Source organism: Micromesistius poutassou, assembly GCF_964030765.1.
Source record: "Micromesistius poutassou genome assembly, chromosome: 16".
Classification (NCBI taxonomy): Eukaryota; Metazoa; Chordata; class Actinopteri; order Gadiformes; family Gadidae; genus Micromesistius; species Micromesistius poutassou.
Window position 1 is genome coordinate 4,585,023 of NC_140286.1, and position 16,981 is coordinate 4,602,003.

The 16,981-nt window shown below is 45.7% G+C and overlaps 2 protein-coding genes across 2 annotated transcripts; both read right to left on the bottom strand.

Moving 5' to 3' along the window:
* Nucleotides 1–680: 680 nt before the first annotated feature.
* Nucleotides 681–3,206, bottom strand: LOC311361265 (mitochondrial ubiquitin ligase activator of nfkb 1-A-like; the record flags this gene model as incomplete). The annotated part of the gene is made up of 4 exons (XM_084481446.1): nucleotides 681–1,224; nucleotides 1,612–1,732; nucleotides 2,041–2,069; nucleotides 3,187–3,206. 4 exons carry the CDS (start codon nucleotides 3,204–3,206, stop codon nucleotides 696–698), a joined length of 699 nt encoding a protein of 232 aa, XP_084337572.1. The 3' UTR covers nucleotides 681–695.
* Nucleotides 3,207–11,521: 8,315 nt separating this feature from the next.
* LOC311361079 (mitochondrial ubiquitin ligase activator of nfkb 1-A-like) lies at nucleotides 11,522–14,122 on the bottom strand. The gene is made up of 5 exons (XM_084481261.1): nucleotides 14,053–14,122; nucleotides 13,809–13,932; nucleotides 13,627–13,714; nucleotides 13,399–13,519; nucleotides 11,522–12,954 (listed from the first exon to the last, which is right to left on the bottom strand). The coding sequence occupies exons 2-5, from the start codon at nucleotides 13,923–13,925 to the stop codon at nucleotides 12,432–12,434; spliced, it is 849 nt and encodes a 282-aa protein (XP_084337387.1). The 5' UTR covers nucleotides 13,926–13,932; nucleotides 14,053–14,122; the 3' UTR covers nucleotides 11,522–12,431.
* Nucleotides 14,123–16,981: the final 2,859 nt, after the last annotated feature.

Here is a 16,981-nt window from a genome sequence, read left to right on the forward strand (position 1 = left end):
ACACTAAACTGTAGTAGCTAGCAAGCAGCGGTGTGCATCATTTATTTGCATCAAATATCAAATTAGAACATTTGATATTTGATTCTGGGGCTGCTTCTTTGAGTAGCCTGTAGCCCACTCAATCCAGGAGAGTCTACACTTTTCATGCCATGTCATATTTTTCTTTAATTATGGAATTTCCCTTTAAATTCCTGGAAAACTTTGAAATGTTTTGTTTTCAGTCTTACTGGATACACAATAGTTTGACCATTCCTATCAGAAATATTTAACACCACCATGTTATTCTTCAATTATGATAAGGAGGAAAAAACATTCACATGAACACCATGTTGGCAAAATACTAGTTACTTATTGATGATGTGATTTATTTATGGGGGAGAAGGTATGAGGTAAGGAATTAATACAGTACTTGCTATTATCAAGTTAAGGTTGAAATAATTTGGTTGCCATTTAGTGGGCGCTATTATCCAAAGCCTCACAACAGTGTGTGGGTGCATATGGGGTCGAACCCCTACCCCTGGCCGTGTTAATCCTCCTGCTCTACCAGTTGACCTCAGACAATGCCATTCTCACCCAGAATCTCTTATTGATTGAATACATTAACTGGTCCATCCAACTAATTTCAACTACCAGCCACGCCTCCCACACTCCTTCCTTTACCCGCAAAGGGCAGATCATTAATAAAATATCACAGCCTATTTATCATTGTGTTTCTTGAGGAGGCTGTAGAGAGTTTCCGCCAAAAAGTAGGATCCGACGGCGCCGCACGCCACTGCCACCGCCCTCCGCATGGAGGCGGAGTTCTCATGCCGCTCCACATAGCTCTTGTAGTCAGTACGCAGCAGGACATACGGACGGCCGTCCTGCGGCGCCTGCAGCCTCATCACCCTCCCCCCCGCTCCCGCATCAGCCTCCAGAACCAGCTCCCCGAAGCACGTGACGGTGGAGCCGACCCGCAGCATCTCCTCACACCTCAGCTTGGCCAAAATCCTCAAGTCGCTCAGATCCAGAGGGGCCGCAGCCGACAAGCCCCCCTCTATGACGCTGCTGACTTGGAAGTTGACCGGGTCCAGCTCCAGGCCTGTGGCCTCCAGGGGGTTCTGGACCTTCACGTAGACGTCGCCGTCACGGCCACCGGGGGTGGTTAAGCCCCCTGGCGCCACCAGGCTGAAGGGGACCGTGTGGTTGGTCTCCTTTCGGTTGGTGCTCTGGGGGTCAATGTTCCTGTTAGGTAGTGTTTGGGTTAGTCAGGGCTCATGTGTTAGGGTTCAGCAAGGGCAGGTCTATAATTTTTAGTAAAGTTGACTTAACTGAAAAGGTTCTGGGGTTAAACGTCAATGCCCACCTACATGTAGGCATCCCTGAGCAGGAGGCCCGACTCCTACCTGCTCCTTAATGACACGTATCATGGATGTCAAATATCATATTGGATGTGTATTGGATAACACTATATAATGACAGTGTCATCCAAAGCAGTGGATTTACAGTGAGAACCCAGAACCCTTTGCCTGGTAATCTGCAAAACACTAACCCATGACCCTGCCAATTAAGGAGTAGGGGATAGTAGACCATGTAATGTTATGTAGCCTACTGCATGAGTCTGGATGTTACCATGTTTGAGTCCGAGAGTTCCAGTCACTCCAGTGTTCCTCTTCGGATATCTTCTGGACAACCCCGAAGCTTCGAGGCACAAACTCGCTAGCCAGCGGCTCCCCATCTGGCTGGACCAGACCTTCATAATCAAACCAACCACAAGTCAGGTCAAACCGGTACGCTTTTTAACCTGTGTGGTTAATGTGTATTTATATATCATAGATGTAAAATGGGTGCAAACATGATGTAGTCTTACCGTCTAGAGCAATGTATTGGAATCGATCGCGAGTAGCTGACGTTAGTAATTTTAACAAATGTTGATCTAGTTTGAAAAAGGGTATTTCCTGAAATGAAAAGTATTAGTAGGCCTATGTTTACTATTCACAAGCAAGTGGTTTCGTTTTGTATTTGTTGGTTGTGTAAAGTGTTCATTAAGCCTACCCATACTTGTATCTTTCGCAATTCTTCTTTCTTGGCTCGGTATAAATTATAAAACAATCCAGAGAAAGCGAAACTGGATCCGATGCCAATCAAAACCAAGGGGTTAATCGGAAGATCACTCATGGTTTCTCTGGGGAACAAGAAGCCAAAGTTAATGCGCAGGAATATCAGCTAACCAGCTAATCTTAAAATCTTAAAATCCAACGAATAAAACGAGATAAAACCCTGAAAATGTTCCACGTTTGTCTGTGTGACGACGTACACTGAGATCCGAGTATGAAATATGCGCTTTGGAGATGTGACCGCTAGAGGGAATCAAAGCAGCGGATTACTAGGTTTCGTTGTGTCATCGTGAAGTTATCATTAGTAAGAGTTTCAACATTTTATAGTGTGCGTGCGTGCATTGTCTTGTGACAATGTAACTTGAATCAATAACCTTGTTAATTGATAATGAATTCACTTCATACAATTACTACACTTTTAAGGCACAAATATGTACTCGCTTGATAATGTTATAACTTAAGCAGAATGTATTAGTGACTATATGCCAAAAGCTATTACATTATCCACTCAGCAAATGTATTATATTATCAACCAGTTATTGCATTATCGTTTTTATAAAATGTTTGTATTAGGCCTTCATTAGAGGTTACATTTTAGGTCTCCATCATCAGTTCTTACAAGGCCTGTAAGAACTTGTTTTCAGTTAAACCGTCCGTATCAGAAAAATATAACATCACCCTGTTTTTCCTTAATTATTAAGTTTGCAATAAAGATAGGAAAAACCATTTACACGAACACCATGTTCACAAAATACATTTACTTATTGAGCATATACCTAAATAAGTACAAAAATACTGTAATATAATTCTACAGTGAAACCCATCTGACACCATCATGAAGTGATGAAGAACTTTGAGACACATGGCTCCAGATCTGGGATCCTAGTGATTTAGTTAATGGGGATAAGGTATGAGGTAAGGAATGAATACAGTTCTTGATATTATGAAGTTATTTTGGTTGCCATTATAACTGATGAATGCCACTGGCCATTTGCCAGTGGACGCTTTTATCCAAAGGCTCTCACAACAGTGTGGGTGCATTCAATGGGGTCGAACCCCTACCCCTGGCCGTGTTAATCCCTTGCTCTACCAGTTGACAGACAAGGCCATTCTCACCCAGAATCACTTATTGATTGAATACATCAACTGGCTGAATTACCCTAATAAATGGCTTTGTACGAGGCATGTCTTATCTGAACAGCCCTCCTCATCCCACTCATTTTGTGTTTGAAACCCGGCATAAATAACATCTCAAGGTCTATATCATTTCTTGAGAAAGTCATAGATGGTTCCTGCCAAAACTGTGGTTCCAACGGCGCCGCACGCCACCGCCAGCATCTTCCACATGGTGGCGGAGCTCTCGTGCTGCGCCACGTAGCTCTTATAGTCCGTGGGCGCCAGGACGTACGGACGGCCGTCCTGTGGCGCCTGCAGCCTCATCACCCTCCCCCCCACCGCCGCGTCAGCTTCCAGAATCAGCTCTCCGAAGCACGTGACGGTGGTGCCGACCTGCAGCATCTCCTCGCTTTCCTCCTTGGCCACAACCCTCTCGCCGCTCAGATCCTCGAGGATAGCATCCGACACCCCCCCTTCCGCGGCATGGCGCAAGCGGTAGACCCGGTCCAGGTCCAGGCCCGTGGCCTCCAGGGGATTCTGGACCTTCACATAGACGTCGCCGTCGCGGCCGCCGGGGGAGGTGTGGCCCCCTGGCTCCACCAGGCCGAAGGGGACCGTGTGGTTGGTCAGCTTCCGGTTTGTGCTCTGTGAGTCCCTGAAGTAAGTGGTCGTGTTAATTGAAAAGTGTTTATGGTGAGTTAGGTTTTGTGTAGTTGTGTAGTCTATATTCAATAAATTAGTCACAGCTTGTCAATGGTCTACTACTTTGCAATGGTCTACTGGCAGTTATGGCCTGGTCTACATTGGCTGTAATGGGCTGGTCTAATTTACTGCTACTTCCAGTAGTCAGGTCTGAGAAATTGCGTGACACAAAATCACCGTCATAGGTTGACTACTTCCAGTAGTACGGACGCTTTGGCTTAATAGGGGGCACTATCTCATAATGTGAGGAATTTGGAATACTTTAGATTTGGAATACTTTAGATGGCTGTAGCCTATATCTTCAAGCTCCCTCCAGCACTCCTTTAATTTTCCCAAATTGTCCAAATTCAGGCACAGCTGCGTGCTTAATACCGGTTATTGCAGCCTACATTTGAATAGTTGTTATTGAGTCTTGAGTCCAATACTGTTTTGCAAGCTCGGGCCTGTATTACGTAATCAATAACCACGCGGTCCCTGATTGCTCCTTGATTACATTGTAATTTCTGGTTGTGGGCGCCGAAAGGTCCAGACTATTCCGTGTAGCGAGACGGAACGTGAGGTCACGTGGTCGGGATGGTTGTTGCAAGTGTATGTGCATCGAAGAATACACAGAGTCAAGCTGAGTCTCTTAAGCATGTATTGAACGCGTTGTCACATAACAAGACTGGCACGTGTTGACTGCCCGAGTCCATACACACACAAGCCCACTAGGGGGAGCTGTCGGCTTGCATAACATTAGCCTACAACATCTCCCTTTCTTTAGTATAACAAAATACAAAACAATAACCTGGATAGAATCAGTCATTAGAACATTAGTGCTCATATCCACATGTCAAAATAGTGCAATAGAAATAGTGTATAAAGACGAGACAGTAAGTCAATATGAACCAGGACCTTTGCAGAACTATAACCACAAAATAGCAGTATCAAAGCATGCACAAAACAACCGAATAAGAACATTCGAAGTAACCATCTTTTTTTTTTCTTTTTTTTTTTAACAATTTTTTAACAATAACAATAAACCACTGTCCCGCATATGTGTGTGTGTGTCAGTCTCAGCTCAGTGTATGACCTAAAGGTCAAGTCTGTCCGGAGGCTTAATATGCCTCCCGCTCCGGGAGCAGGCCCGGCCCTGTAACGCACGGCATGGTGTGGACACAGCCCGTGAGGGAGATGGCGGTGACCTCAGGGCTGATAACCTTGGAGACGTCGCAGGGCTGCTGACGACTTCCTCTGCATTGGCCCCGCCTGCATGGCCCCCGTCAGCTGCACCCGCGTCCACAGGCTGCTCAGGTGGCCGTCCTTCGTGAGCTGCTGGCTGTGGGGGGTCAACCTCTGCTGGTCGGAGATCGATCCTGTTGCGACGATACGCGGTTCCCTCTACGTTGACGAGATAGGACCGCGGTCCCACCTGCTGTAAGCATACACCTCTCCTCCATCGGCCCGTCCTGTCACCCGGGAGTGGTTTCATCCTGATGGGCTGGCCGACGTTCAACTCCGGCAGATCCCTCGCAGATCTGTCGTAAGTCAGCTTCGTTGCTTGACGCTTCACTCTCAGCCTGTCTGTGACCCCAGTGGTGACCTGAGGCTCTAGCAGCTGGTCGGCCACAGGGAGAAGAGTTCTCAGCCTCCGTGACATCAGTCGCTGTGCTGGGCTGCTGTGCATGCCCTCAGTGGGCGTGTTCCTCCAGTGCAGAAAGGCCTTCCAGGGGTCCTCGTCGGCACGGTCTGCTTTTCTGCATAGGCTCTTCGCAATCTTCACTGCAGACTCTGCCTTGCCATTAGCCTTTGGGTGTCTCGGGGAGGACATGACATGTTCGAAGCCCCACTCCCTCGCAAACACCCGAAACTCTCCACAGTCAAATTGACCTCCACAGTCTGAAATGACCCGGTCAGGGATGCCGTACCTTGCAAACTGCGCTTTGCACCTTCTGATGGCCGTACCAGCAGACAGGTCTGGAAGTAGATCGATCTCCCAGAAGTCAGAATAGTGATCGACCATGAGCAGGAAATCCTGCCTTGCGTAGCTGAAAAGGTCCATGCTCACCAGCTGCCAGGGACGTGTGGGGAGCGGGTGTGACATCATAGTCTCCTTCTGTTGCTCGTGTGCATACTCGTTACACACAGAACACTGTTGTACATAGTCTTTGATTTCTCCCTGCATGTTTGGCCAGTAGAGAGTATCGCGGGCCTGTCTGAAACAAGCCTCACCCCCCACGTGGTTGTAGTGGATCCGTCTCAGCATCTCTGGGCGCATAGATTTCGGAATGATGACTCGCTGGCTCCTAAAAAGCACACCGTCCTGTGCGCTTATCTCATCTCTGATGGCCCAGTAATCTCTGATGGCCATGGGGCTCTCCTCTTTGTGTTCTGGCCATCCGCCCAGCACGACTGACTTCAGTGTTTGAAGGCACACATCCTCCTCTGTGTGTTTCCGTATCTGTGCAAGGCGTTGGCAAGTGACGTTGAGGTAGTCTGCTTGCTGAATGGCTGCTGTGTCACACTGCTCCTGCTGCATACTGCAGACCATTTCACGTCTGTACTGAATGTCCATTCTCTGTGGTGGGGTGGGAGCCCTGCTGAGCGTGTCACTTATGTACATTTCAGGGCCTGGCTTGTACACCACTGTGAGGCAGTAGTTCTGAAGTGTAAGGAGCATGCTCTGCAGGCGCTTTGGTGCACTGAGAAGGGGCTTAGAGAAGATTGACACTAGCGGGCGGTGGTCGGTCTCTGCAGTCACATCACCCCTCCCATATAGGTAGTAGTGGAAGCGTTGACAAGCGAATACGATGCTCAAGCACTCCTTCTCAATCTGTGCATAGTTTTGCTCCGTCTGGTTTAGCGCTCGGGAGGCGAACGCGACCGGCTGCCCCCCTTGAAGCAGGCAGCAGCCCAACCCGGTCTGACTGGAGTCACTCTGTATGGTGACTGGCTTGCTGACATCGTAATAACGTAGTACTGGCACCGCCGTGACCAGCGTCTTGATCTCCGTCATAGCAGCATCATGTTTGGGCAACCAGTGCCACGGCACCTCTTTGTCCAGCAACCTTCTCAGCGGTTCACACACCTCTGATAAGCGGGGCATGAACCTCGATAAGTAGTTGACGAAGCCGACACACCGCTGAACGCCCTTTGCATCCGTGGGGTTTGGCATGTCGAGGACCGCCCTGACCTTCTCGGGGTCAGCTTTGAGGCCCTCCGCCGACAGTACGTGGCCGTGGAAGCGGACCTCCCTCACACGAAACTGCAGCTTTTTGATGCTCAGCCTCAGCTTCACTTCCCTGCATCTTTCCATGAGAGCAATGAGGTTTGCGTCGTGGTCTTGTACAGCCTCCTCCTCTGTGTCCCCACAGCCGACCACAAGGATGTCATCCGCTATAGGCTCAATCCCTTTCAAACCGGCCAGCAGCTCATGTTGTTTCCTCTGATATAGCTCCGGTGCGACTGACACACCGAAAGGGAGCTTCAGCCAACGCTTTCTACCCCACGGCGTCCAGAACGTTGTCATCAGGCTGCTCTCCTCATCCAAGCGACACTGCAGGAATGCGTCGCGCGCATCCACCAGGGTGAAGACGCGCGCCTTTGGCAGCTTGTACAGCACGTCATCTAAAGTGGGCATGAGGTAATGGGACCTCTTCAGGGCTCGGTTAAGGGGCTTAGGGTCGATGCAAAGCCTCAATTTGTCTGGCTTCTTCACTATGACTAGATTGCTTATCCAGTCTGTGGGCTCAGTGACTGTGGTTAAGTGTCCATCCTTTTCGTACTGGTCCAGCTGCGCCTTAACAGCCGCCTTGAGGGCCACCGGGACATTCCTTGGTGCGCACTGTACGGGCACAACAGTGCTGTCCAACACGAAGTGAATATCACCCGGCAGTGACTCGACTGGGCTGGTGAACACGTCATTGTAAGTGTTGATAAGACAGTCTCTAGTCAGCTCACCTGCCTTGCAGTGCTCCACTTTGTTCAGCTCTTCGGGAATGGTGAAACGCATCAGGCCCAGTCTTTCACACGTCTCCCCTGAAAGCAAAGGCTTCTGGCTGGTACACACAACCTCAAAATCCAGTCTGTGTGTCTTGCCCCTGATGACACACTGTGTGCTGTACACGCCAATTGAGCTCATCCACTCACTGTTGTAAAGCCTCAGTCTGGCAAGACTTTTCTGAAGAGGAGCTTTAGGTGCCAGTCTCATCTTGTCTTCCATGCTCATCACGTTGCAGGTGGCTCCAGAGTCAAGCTGGCACCTCTGGACCCCTCTGTGGAGTGGCAGGTTTACAAACCACTTTTTCCTCTGAGTGTTCACAGCCCCCAAGCTCTCCGCCGTGTACACATCTCTCTCATCGCGGCCGTAGTCTTCCGGGTCCCCCAGCGACGGGTCATCCACAGCGTTCAACTGACGTGCTTGCTGGCCTCCTTTCATGCAAACTTTGGCAAAGTGATTAGCAGTGCCGCACAAGCGACATGTCTTTCCAAATGCGGGGCACAGGTCTCGCCCCCGTCTGTGTGGTGTGCCACAGTACTTGCATCCACCTGTGCCTCTCTGTGGCTGTGCTGATGTGCTGGCGGACTCGGATGGCCTGCCGGTAGGTCTCCGTCCTGGTCGCTGTCCATATGCTACATTGATGCTCTCCCCAGGCACAGAGCTGCTAAGTGACATGGATTTTAACTTATTGTCCAACACCTCCACTGCACGGACAATGTCAATAGCCCCCTCCAACTTAAGGTCCTTTTCTCTTAGCATGCGTCGTCTGGCGCCCTCATCAGTTATTCCCAGAACAAGCCTGTCCCGTATGAGCTCATCTCTTAAAGCTCCATATTCACATGTGGCAGCTTTCTCTCTCAGTCTTGTGACAAAAGCATCCACTGACTCCCCATCCTCTTGTTTAAGGTTTCCAAAAACATACCTCTCAAAGATCACATTTTTGCTGGGTGTGAAGTATTGCCCCAGTTTGTCGAGTATCGCACCTGCGTCTTTCTGCTCTTCCTCCGTGAGTCCCAGATTGTGCTTGTAAACATGGTGGCAATCCTTCCCCATCAGCCTCCTGAGCGTTGCTGCCTGCACCGGCTTCTCTGCCTTGTCGATCCCGGTTGCAAGCAGATAATCCTCAAACTCTGAACGAAAGCTAGCCCAGTGGCAGTGAAGATCCCCAGTCATCTTCATGGGCTCCGGTGGCGGAATGTTTGAAGCCATCTTCCCCACGCGGCGCTAACGCTAACAGGCTAACTGAAACTTCTAACTACGTCTAGCAAACCCAATAAACGCACTCTGTAACATTTACAGGCAACTTAGGATGTTCTCTGGGTTCCAAAACCACTTCTGACACCATGTTGCAAGTGTATGTGCATCGAAGAATACACAGAGTCAAGCTGAGTCTCTTAAGCATGTATTGAACGCGTTGTCACATAACAAGACTGGCACGTGTTGACTGCCCGAGTCCATACACACACAAGCCCACTAGGGGGAGCTGTCGGCTTGCATAACATTAGCCTACAACAATGGTCTCCAGTCTAGCCTTCATGTAAGTTTAGAACGTTGGGGTTCAAACCCAGAACCCTTTGACAGGAAACACCCTAACCCATGATTAGACTACACTGACCATATATAGGGGATAGTAGATCATGTTAAGTACTGCCTGAGTGTGGATGTTACCATGTTTTAGTCAGAGAGTTCCAATACTCCCAGTGTTCCTCTTCTGATATCTTCTGGACAACCCCGAATCTTCGAGAAACAAACTCGCTAGCCAGCGGCTCCCCATCTGGCTGGACCAGACCTTCATAATCAAACCAAACACAGGTCAAGTCAAACCGGAACGCTTTTTAACTTGTGTGGTTGATCGAAGGCTTAATGTGTAATTTTCCGCATTCAAATATCTGAAAGAGTAACCCTGTATTTTGTGGAGTTGTTCACTTACTTTTGTGAATTTGTTTCCAACAATTGGAAACCATGAGAAACAACTTTATACTCGTGTTATATCATGCCCTTTAACCTCCCTCTAACAAGTATCTCATGCCAGCCACCAGGCATAACACTTAACACGGTTCTCACACATTAGGCTACCTGCGTGGGTCTTTTTTTTTGGTGGGGGGGGGAACATTGTGAATTGTTAATCGTCTCCGGTTTAATTTAATTTTGGTCTAGCAAATGTTTAATGAAGGGTATTTGTAATTCGCCTATTGTGTAGAGATTGAAATAGAAACGTTATAAAGTATTTTTAGACAACTGATAACCGCATTGGGCTACACCACGATTTAATTCCCTACCCTACATGACATCTACAGCTGTTGGGGTATAGTGACTCATCGAAAGGTAAGTTAGCAGATTCACATTACGTCACTTGGGGCAATTTCATACCTGCCTGAGGTATGTCAGATATATTTCAGAAGACACGTTTCCACGCTTTTCACGTCATCAAACGATGTATTTCGCTATTGTTTTGACAGTGACCCCTAGCGGCAGAAATCCTATTTCATTATTCGAATGGGTGTGTAAAAAGGGTGCATCCATGATGTAGCCTCACCTTCTACAGCAATGTATGGGAATCGCTTGCGTGCCTTTAGTAATTCTAACAAATGTTGATCTGGCTTGAAAATGCGTATTTCCTGAAATGAAAAGTAATGACAACGTTATGTTTACTATTCACAAACAAGTCATTCATTTTTGTGTCTGTTATGTGAAGTGTTCCATAAGCCTACACATACTTTTAACTTTCGTAATTCCTCTTTCTTAACCCGGTAAAAATGACAAGACAATGCAGATAAACCGAAACTGGATCCCACGCCAATCAAAACCAAGGGGTTAATGGGATGATGATCACTCATGGTTTCCCTGAGGAAACAAGAAGCCAAAGTTACTGTCCAATATCAGCATATTAATGCATGTAAGAATAAAGTAGAGATGAAATAATGCCACAGAATAATGAGCTCAAAACGTACCTGTATCAGTGAAAGGGGACCTGCATCACTTTTACAATGCAACGATTAAAAGGAAAACGAAATCTGAAAACAAACCGCTTTATTAACTTGTTTGTCTGTGTAACAAACAAGGACCCAAGAAACAAACGTGTCGTTCACATGCATCCAATGGTATATATGAATACACCTTTTGATAATCTTGACGGTGACGCAACAAAACCTATAATCTGTGGATTTGCTACCCTCTAGCTGTCAAAGTAACTTTGTCAATTCCTCAAAACACATAATTTATAAGTAGGAGTTTCTACATTTGGAAGTGTGTGTGTGTGTGTGTGTGTGTGTGTGTGTGTGTGTGTGTGTGTGTGTGTGTGTGTGTGTGTGTGTGTGTGTGTGTGTGTGTGTGTGTGTGTTCAAATGGCACATAGCAACTATGATGTATTATTTATGTATCTAAAAATATAGGCCTATAGTTTATTGCGTATGTTGTATTGTGGTACATTTACCTTTAATAAATAACATTTACATTTAGGGCATTTAGCAGACACTTTTATCCAAAGCGACTTACAATAAGTACAACCTTGTTAACTCATAATGAATTGACTTGTTTTATAATGTAATACAATTATTACACTATTAAGCCCCAACTATGGACTTGCTCGTTAATGTAATAACTTAAGCATACTGTAATACTGTCTACTTGCCAAAAGCCATTACATTATCAACCAGTTATTACATTATCTTTTCTTTATATAAGGTTTTCATTAGGCCTACATTGATATTCTTCCAAGGCCTATAATTCAAAGATCAATTGACTTGAACTTTAACTTAAATTGAACTCCACATTAACATACATGAACTCTAGGCCCCACAGACGTTTTCATGTCATGTTTTTCTTTAATCATGGAATTTCCCTTTTAAATTCAAGTAACACTTTTAAATGTTTTGATGTCTTTCAGGATACGCCATAGATAAACCATACCTATCAGACATATATACCATCACCATGTTATATTCTTCAATTATGAAGTTTACAAGAAAGAGGAAAAACGATTCACATGTTGGCAAAATACTGAATGTATCTTTTGATAAAGTAAGTTAATTAGTATAAAAATATACTGTAATATATAATTGGACATCATTGAGAAGAACTATGCAATCAGACACATGCTCCAGATATGGGATCCTAATGATTTAGTTATGGGGGATAAGGTTTGAGGTAAGGAAGGAATACAGTACTTGACATTATCAGTTAACAAGACATTTTGGTTGCTATTATAATTAGCAGAGTAATTATAATATAATTAGAAGTAGTTATTTGGTGGACGCTTTTATCCAAAGCTTCACAACAGTGTGTTGGTGCATACAATTGAGTCAAACCCCTTCCCCTGGCCGTGTGAATCCCTTGCTCTACCAGTTGACCTCAGACAAGGCCATTCTCACCCAGAATCACCTATTGATTAAAGATATAAACTGGCTAAAATACCCTACACACAATAGACGTGTCTTATCTGAACAGCCCTCCTCATCCCACTCCTTTCAACAACCAGCTGAGGCATGGCTGCTTGCCAAATCCCAAGAAGTGCAGATCATTAATAAAATTATCAAGGTCTATTTATCGTCGTGTTTCTTGAGGAGGTTGTAGAGAGTTCCCGCCAAAACGGTGGTTCCGACTGCGCTGCACGCCACTGCCAGCGTCTTCCACATGGAGGCGGAGCTCTCGTGCCGCGCCACGTAGCTCTTGTAGTCCGTGGGCACCAAGATGTACGGTCGGCCGTCCTGTGGCGCCTGCAGCCTCATCACCCTCCCCCCCGCCCCCGCGTCAGCCTCCAGAACCAGCTCACCGAAGCCTGTGACGGTGGAGCCGACCCGCAGCATCTCCTCGCTCTCCTCCTTGGCCACGGCCCGCTCGCCACTCAGACCCTGGAGGACTGCACCGGACAAGCCCCCCTCCGTGGCGCGACGCACACGGTAGTGGACCCGGTCCAGGTCCAGGCCCGTGGCCTCCAGGGGGTTCTGGACCTTCACGTAGACGTCGCCGTCGCAGCCGCCGGGGGTGGTGTAGCCTCCTGGCGCCACCAGACCGAAGGGGACGGTGTGGTTGGTCTGCGTCCGGTTGGTTTTCCGGGAGTTCCTAAAGTGAGTGTTTATGTTCGTTAGTGTTTGGGTTAGTCAAAGTTCATGTGAGCTAGTGTTTGTCTGAGTTAGGGTTCAACAAGGGCAGGTCTTGTTCAGCAAAGTCGACTCTTAAATTAAAAGGTTGTGCCCTTGCCTTCCTACCTGTAGGTAACCCTGAGCAGGAGGCCCTAGATTCCTACATGCTCATTAATGGCATGTATCTCAAGAGTCACTTGGGATAAAAGTGTCTTCTAAGTGGCTCAATTGTTGTTTAACAGTGTCATCCAAAGCGACTTTAGTTACAGGTCATAAAAAACCCTAACCAATGAGCAGGTAAGGCTTACAGGTAGGCTGAGGAAATTGGGGTTCAAACCCAGAACCCTTACCTATAAAGAGCCTACCCTCTCCATTCATAGGTGATAGTAGATCATGTTATCGACTGCCTGAGTGTGGATGTTACCATGTTTTAGACAAAGAGTTCCAGTACTCCCAGTGTTCCTCTTCTGATATCTTCTGGACAACCCCGAAGCATCGAGGAACAAACTCGCTAGCCAGCGGCTCCCCATCTGGCTGGACCAGACCTTCATAATCAAACCAAACACAGGTCAAGTCAAACTGGAACGCTATTTAACCTGTGTGTTTAAATGTTTGTATATGTAAAAAGGGTGCAAACATGATGTAGCCTTACCTTCTACAGCAACATATTGGAATCGATTGCGAGTAGCTGACTTTAGTAATTTTAACAAATGTTGATCTGGTTTGAAAATAGGTATTTCCTGAAATTAAAAGTAATGAATATATGAGTATTTACTATTTTCAAGCAAGTGGTTTCGTTTGGTATTTGTGGTTTGTATGAAGGCCTACACATACATTTAACTTTCGCAATTCTTCTTTCTTGGCCTGGTATAAATTATAAAACAATCCAGAGAAAGCGAAACTGGATCCAACGCCAATCAAGACCAAGGGGTTAATCGGAAGATCACTCATGGTTTCTCTGGGGAACAAGAAGCTAAAGTTAATGTGCAGGAATATCAGCTAACCAGGCCGTTTTTAATACAAGTTATCAGAAAGAAGATATTAAGTAATGCGACAGAATAACTAGCTCAAAACGTACCAGGTATCAGTGAAAGCAGTGAAACAATGCAACGGATAAAACAGAATGTATGTGTTCCACCTTGATTTCCTTGTTTGTCTGTGTGACGTCGTATACTGGCATCCAATCGAGTATGAAATATGCACTTTGGAGATTTGACCGCTAGAGGGAACTAAAGCTGTGTGTGTGTGTGTGTGTGTGTGTGTGTGTGTGTGTGTGTGTGTGTGTGTGTGTGTGTGTGTGCGCGTGTGTGTGTGTGGTGTGTGTGTGTGTGTGTGTGTGTGTGTGTGTGTGTGTGTGTGTGTGTGTGTGTGTGTGTGTGTGTGTGTGTGTGTGTGTGTGTGTGTGTGTGTGTGTGTGTGTGTGTACATTTATTATATCAATCAGGCTATGCATTAAAGGGGCCTTTATATCTAATCTCGTGACTGGGGCAGACTATGATGTCAAAATATTGCAAATTTGTAGGCCCATACTAACAAGACGACATTATAAAGCGGCAATTGCTAATTAGTCTCCTGTTTCCCATGGAGTTGTGTCATTTACATGCCAAGTTTGGCAACACTATATTGCGCTTGACGTTGAACTCAGTAAATTTTTCTATTTAAATTGTATTTTCCCCATCTCCACCCACCACCCCACAATTTATGAACTTGTGTTAGATTCGCGGCTGTGTAATAGGACCATGTCCTTGAGCGTTGTGACTCAAAAGGTGATGACGCTTCATTTTGGACGACGACGACGACTTGCGACGTAGGTGGAAGGAAGGCGCCAATGAAATATAAAAGACGCAATGATGCATCACCTGAATCATTGTAGGCCTACTTCACTCGTAATGCGCAATGCAAACTGAGGTTTTAGCTTAACCTCAGGAAATGACAGAGAGAAGAGGAAGAGCGAGAGAGGGGAGGGGGAGAGATGCAATATCAGATATTCTGTAGTGTAAAGAAAATTAGTCACATTTTGAAGACCGGTGTAGGCCTATACTCGCGGTGAGGACAATCACAGACTGATCAGACTCTACTCACGAGCCAATAGCATAGGGTTTATAGCGCTGTGGGGGACCCTATGTAGACTTAACTGTTTAGACATAAGAGATTCAAACCGCTGACAAGAATATCATTATGACTGCTAATAATTACATAATGGATGATGTATACCATGGACCAAAAGTGCAGTAGCCTATGATGTATGAAATGTATAACTAAATCCATGTTTGTCACTTATGAGCAGCTTCCGGTCAATAAGCTTGAAGTGTTCAATCTCTTCACAACACAGCATTTGTAAAGACTCCTTGACAAAAGTCGCTATTAAGAACACGAGCACGTCCTCCTACTCCTACCTCCTACTCCTACAGATAAGGTCAGGGACTTCTGATAGCAACAGAGATCAAGGAGTAGAAGAAGATTATAAATGATGGCGTGTGTGTGTGTGTGTGTGTGTGTGTGTGTGTGTGTGTGTGTGTGTGTGTGTGTGTGTGTGTGTGTGAGTGTGAGTGTCTGTGTCTCTGTGTGTGTGTGTGTGTGTGTGTGTATATTTGATTGTTTGCATACTCAAATAGCAAACCTTTATTGATGCCTGGAAGGTAAACCAAAAACGCCTACAGGAGAAGAGAGATTATGATTATTCACAAGCAGAAGATGATGAAAGAAAAAAGGAAGAGATGACAGTAATCTCTCCTCCCTGGAGTCATCCAACCGGATTCCACATTCAGTCATGCGACCTGGGTTTCTGGTCATGGAACCTGGTCGGCCATGGCAGGTGAGGCTTCTGTCCCATGGCCTCACTGCAGAGTGGTTTCACCCAATAGGAATTTCTGATATAATAGACGATGATACAATAGACTTTGCGTAAGAATATTGAGTATGGCATGCACTGTATACATGTATGCATGTGGTCTGTCTGTATGAGGGGTGTGTGTGGGAAAGGTCATGTGTGTGTGTGTTGTGATGTTTTGGTTGTGAATGTGTTAAAGTTCAACAGCATCAGTCCCTTAAGACGGTCAGCGTGGGAGAGCGGGCAGGGTTAGGTTGTCGGGCTAGAGGGACCAGCAGAGACGCTGATGTCACGCAAGCATGTTTTGAGCGCATTTTAATGACCAATCACAAAACAGTTCCTCATCTTACTAACCACAACACTGATAATGAATCTGTAAACAGTGGCCAGATCATATCCGTTTTTCTCAATGTTACATATAGGTTATACCAACACAAAAATTTGCAAAAAGTATTTTTTGAACCAATTATATACATTGACCTCATCCGTCATATTTTATTTCACTTTTCATGTTGGACAGATTCATAGTTTAGATCGGAGAATGTTACTAATATTTTGTTACAGAGACCATTCCTCGTAAAATAAAATAGCTCAAATTAAAATTTGAATTGGATATCGGCTAATAATACAACTATGTATTATTTATACGTAACAATATTTGTGTGTGTGTGTGTGTGTGTGTGTGTGTGTGTGTGTCACGATTGTTTTATTGTATTGTCACAATCTACCTTCAACCAATAACCTTCTTAATACATAATGAATTGACTTTACAATACAATACAATTATTATAACTTTAAGGCAAAAATATACAGTTTGCTTGATAATATAGGCCTAATGGCTTAAGCATTATGTTATTGTCGAGTGTATGTGCCAAAAGCTATTGGAAGATCCACTCAGCAAATGTATTCTAACATTATCGACCAGTTATCACATTATCAGTTTTATTACATTTTGAATTAGCTCTAAATAAGGCGTAGGTGTTACTTTTTGCGTCCGTTATTAGACGTCCATTATCAGTTCTTACAATGCCTATATAATTAAAAAACAAAGTGACCCCAACTCTAACTTCTCTACATTCCTACACATGCACATGATGGGACCCAAACCACGTATAAACTCAAACGGGCCTTAATATGGAATGCGTGCGTACGTGCTCGCTCATTATCTTTCTGCGTG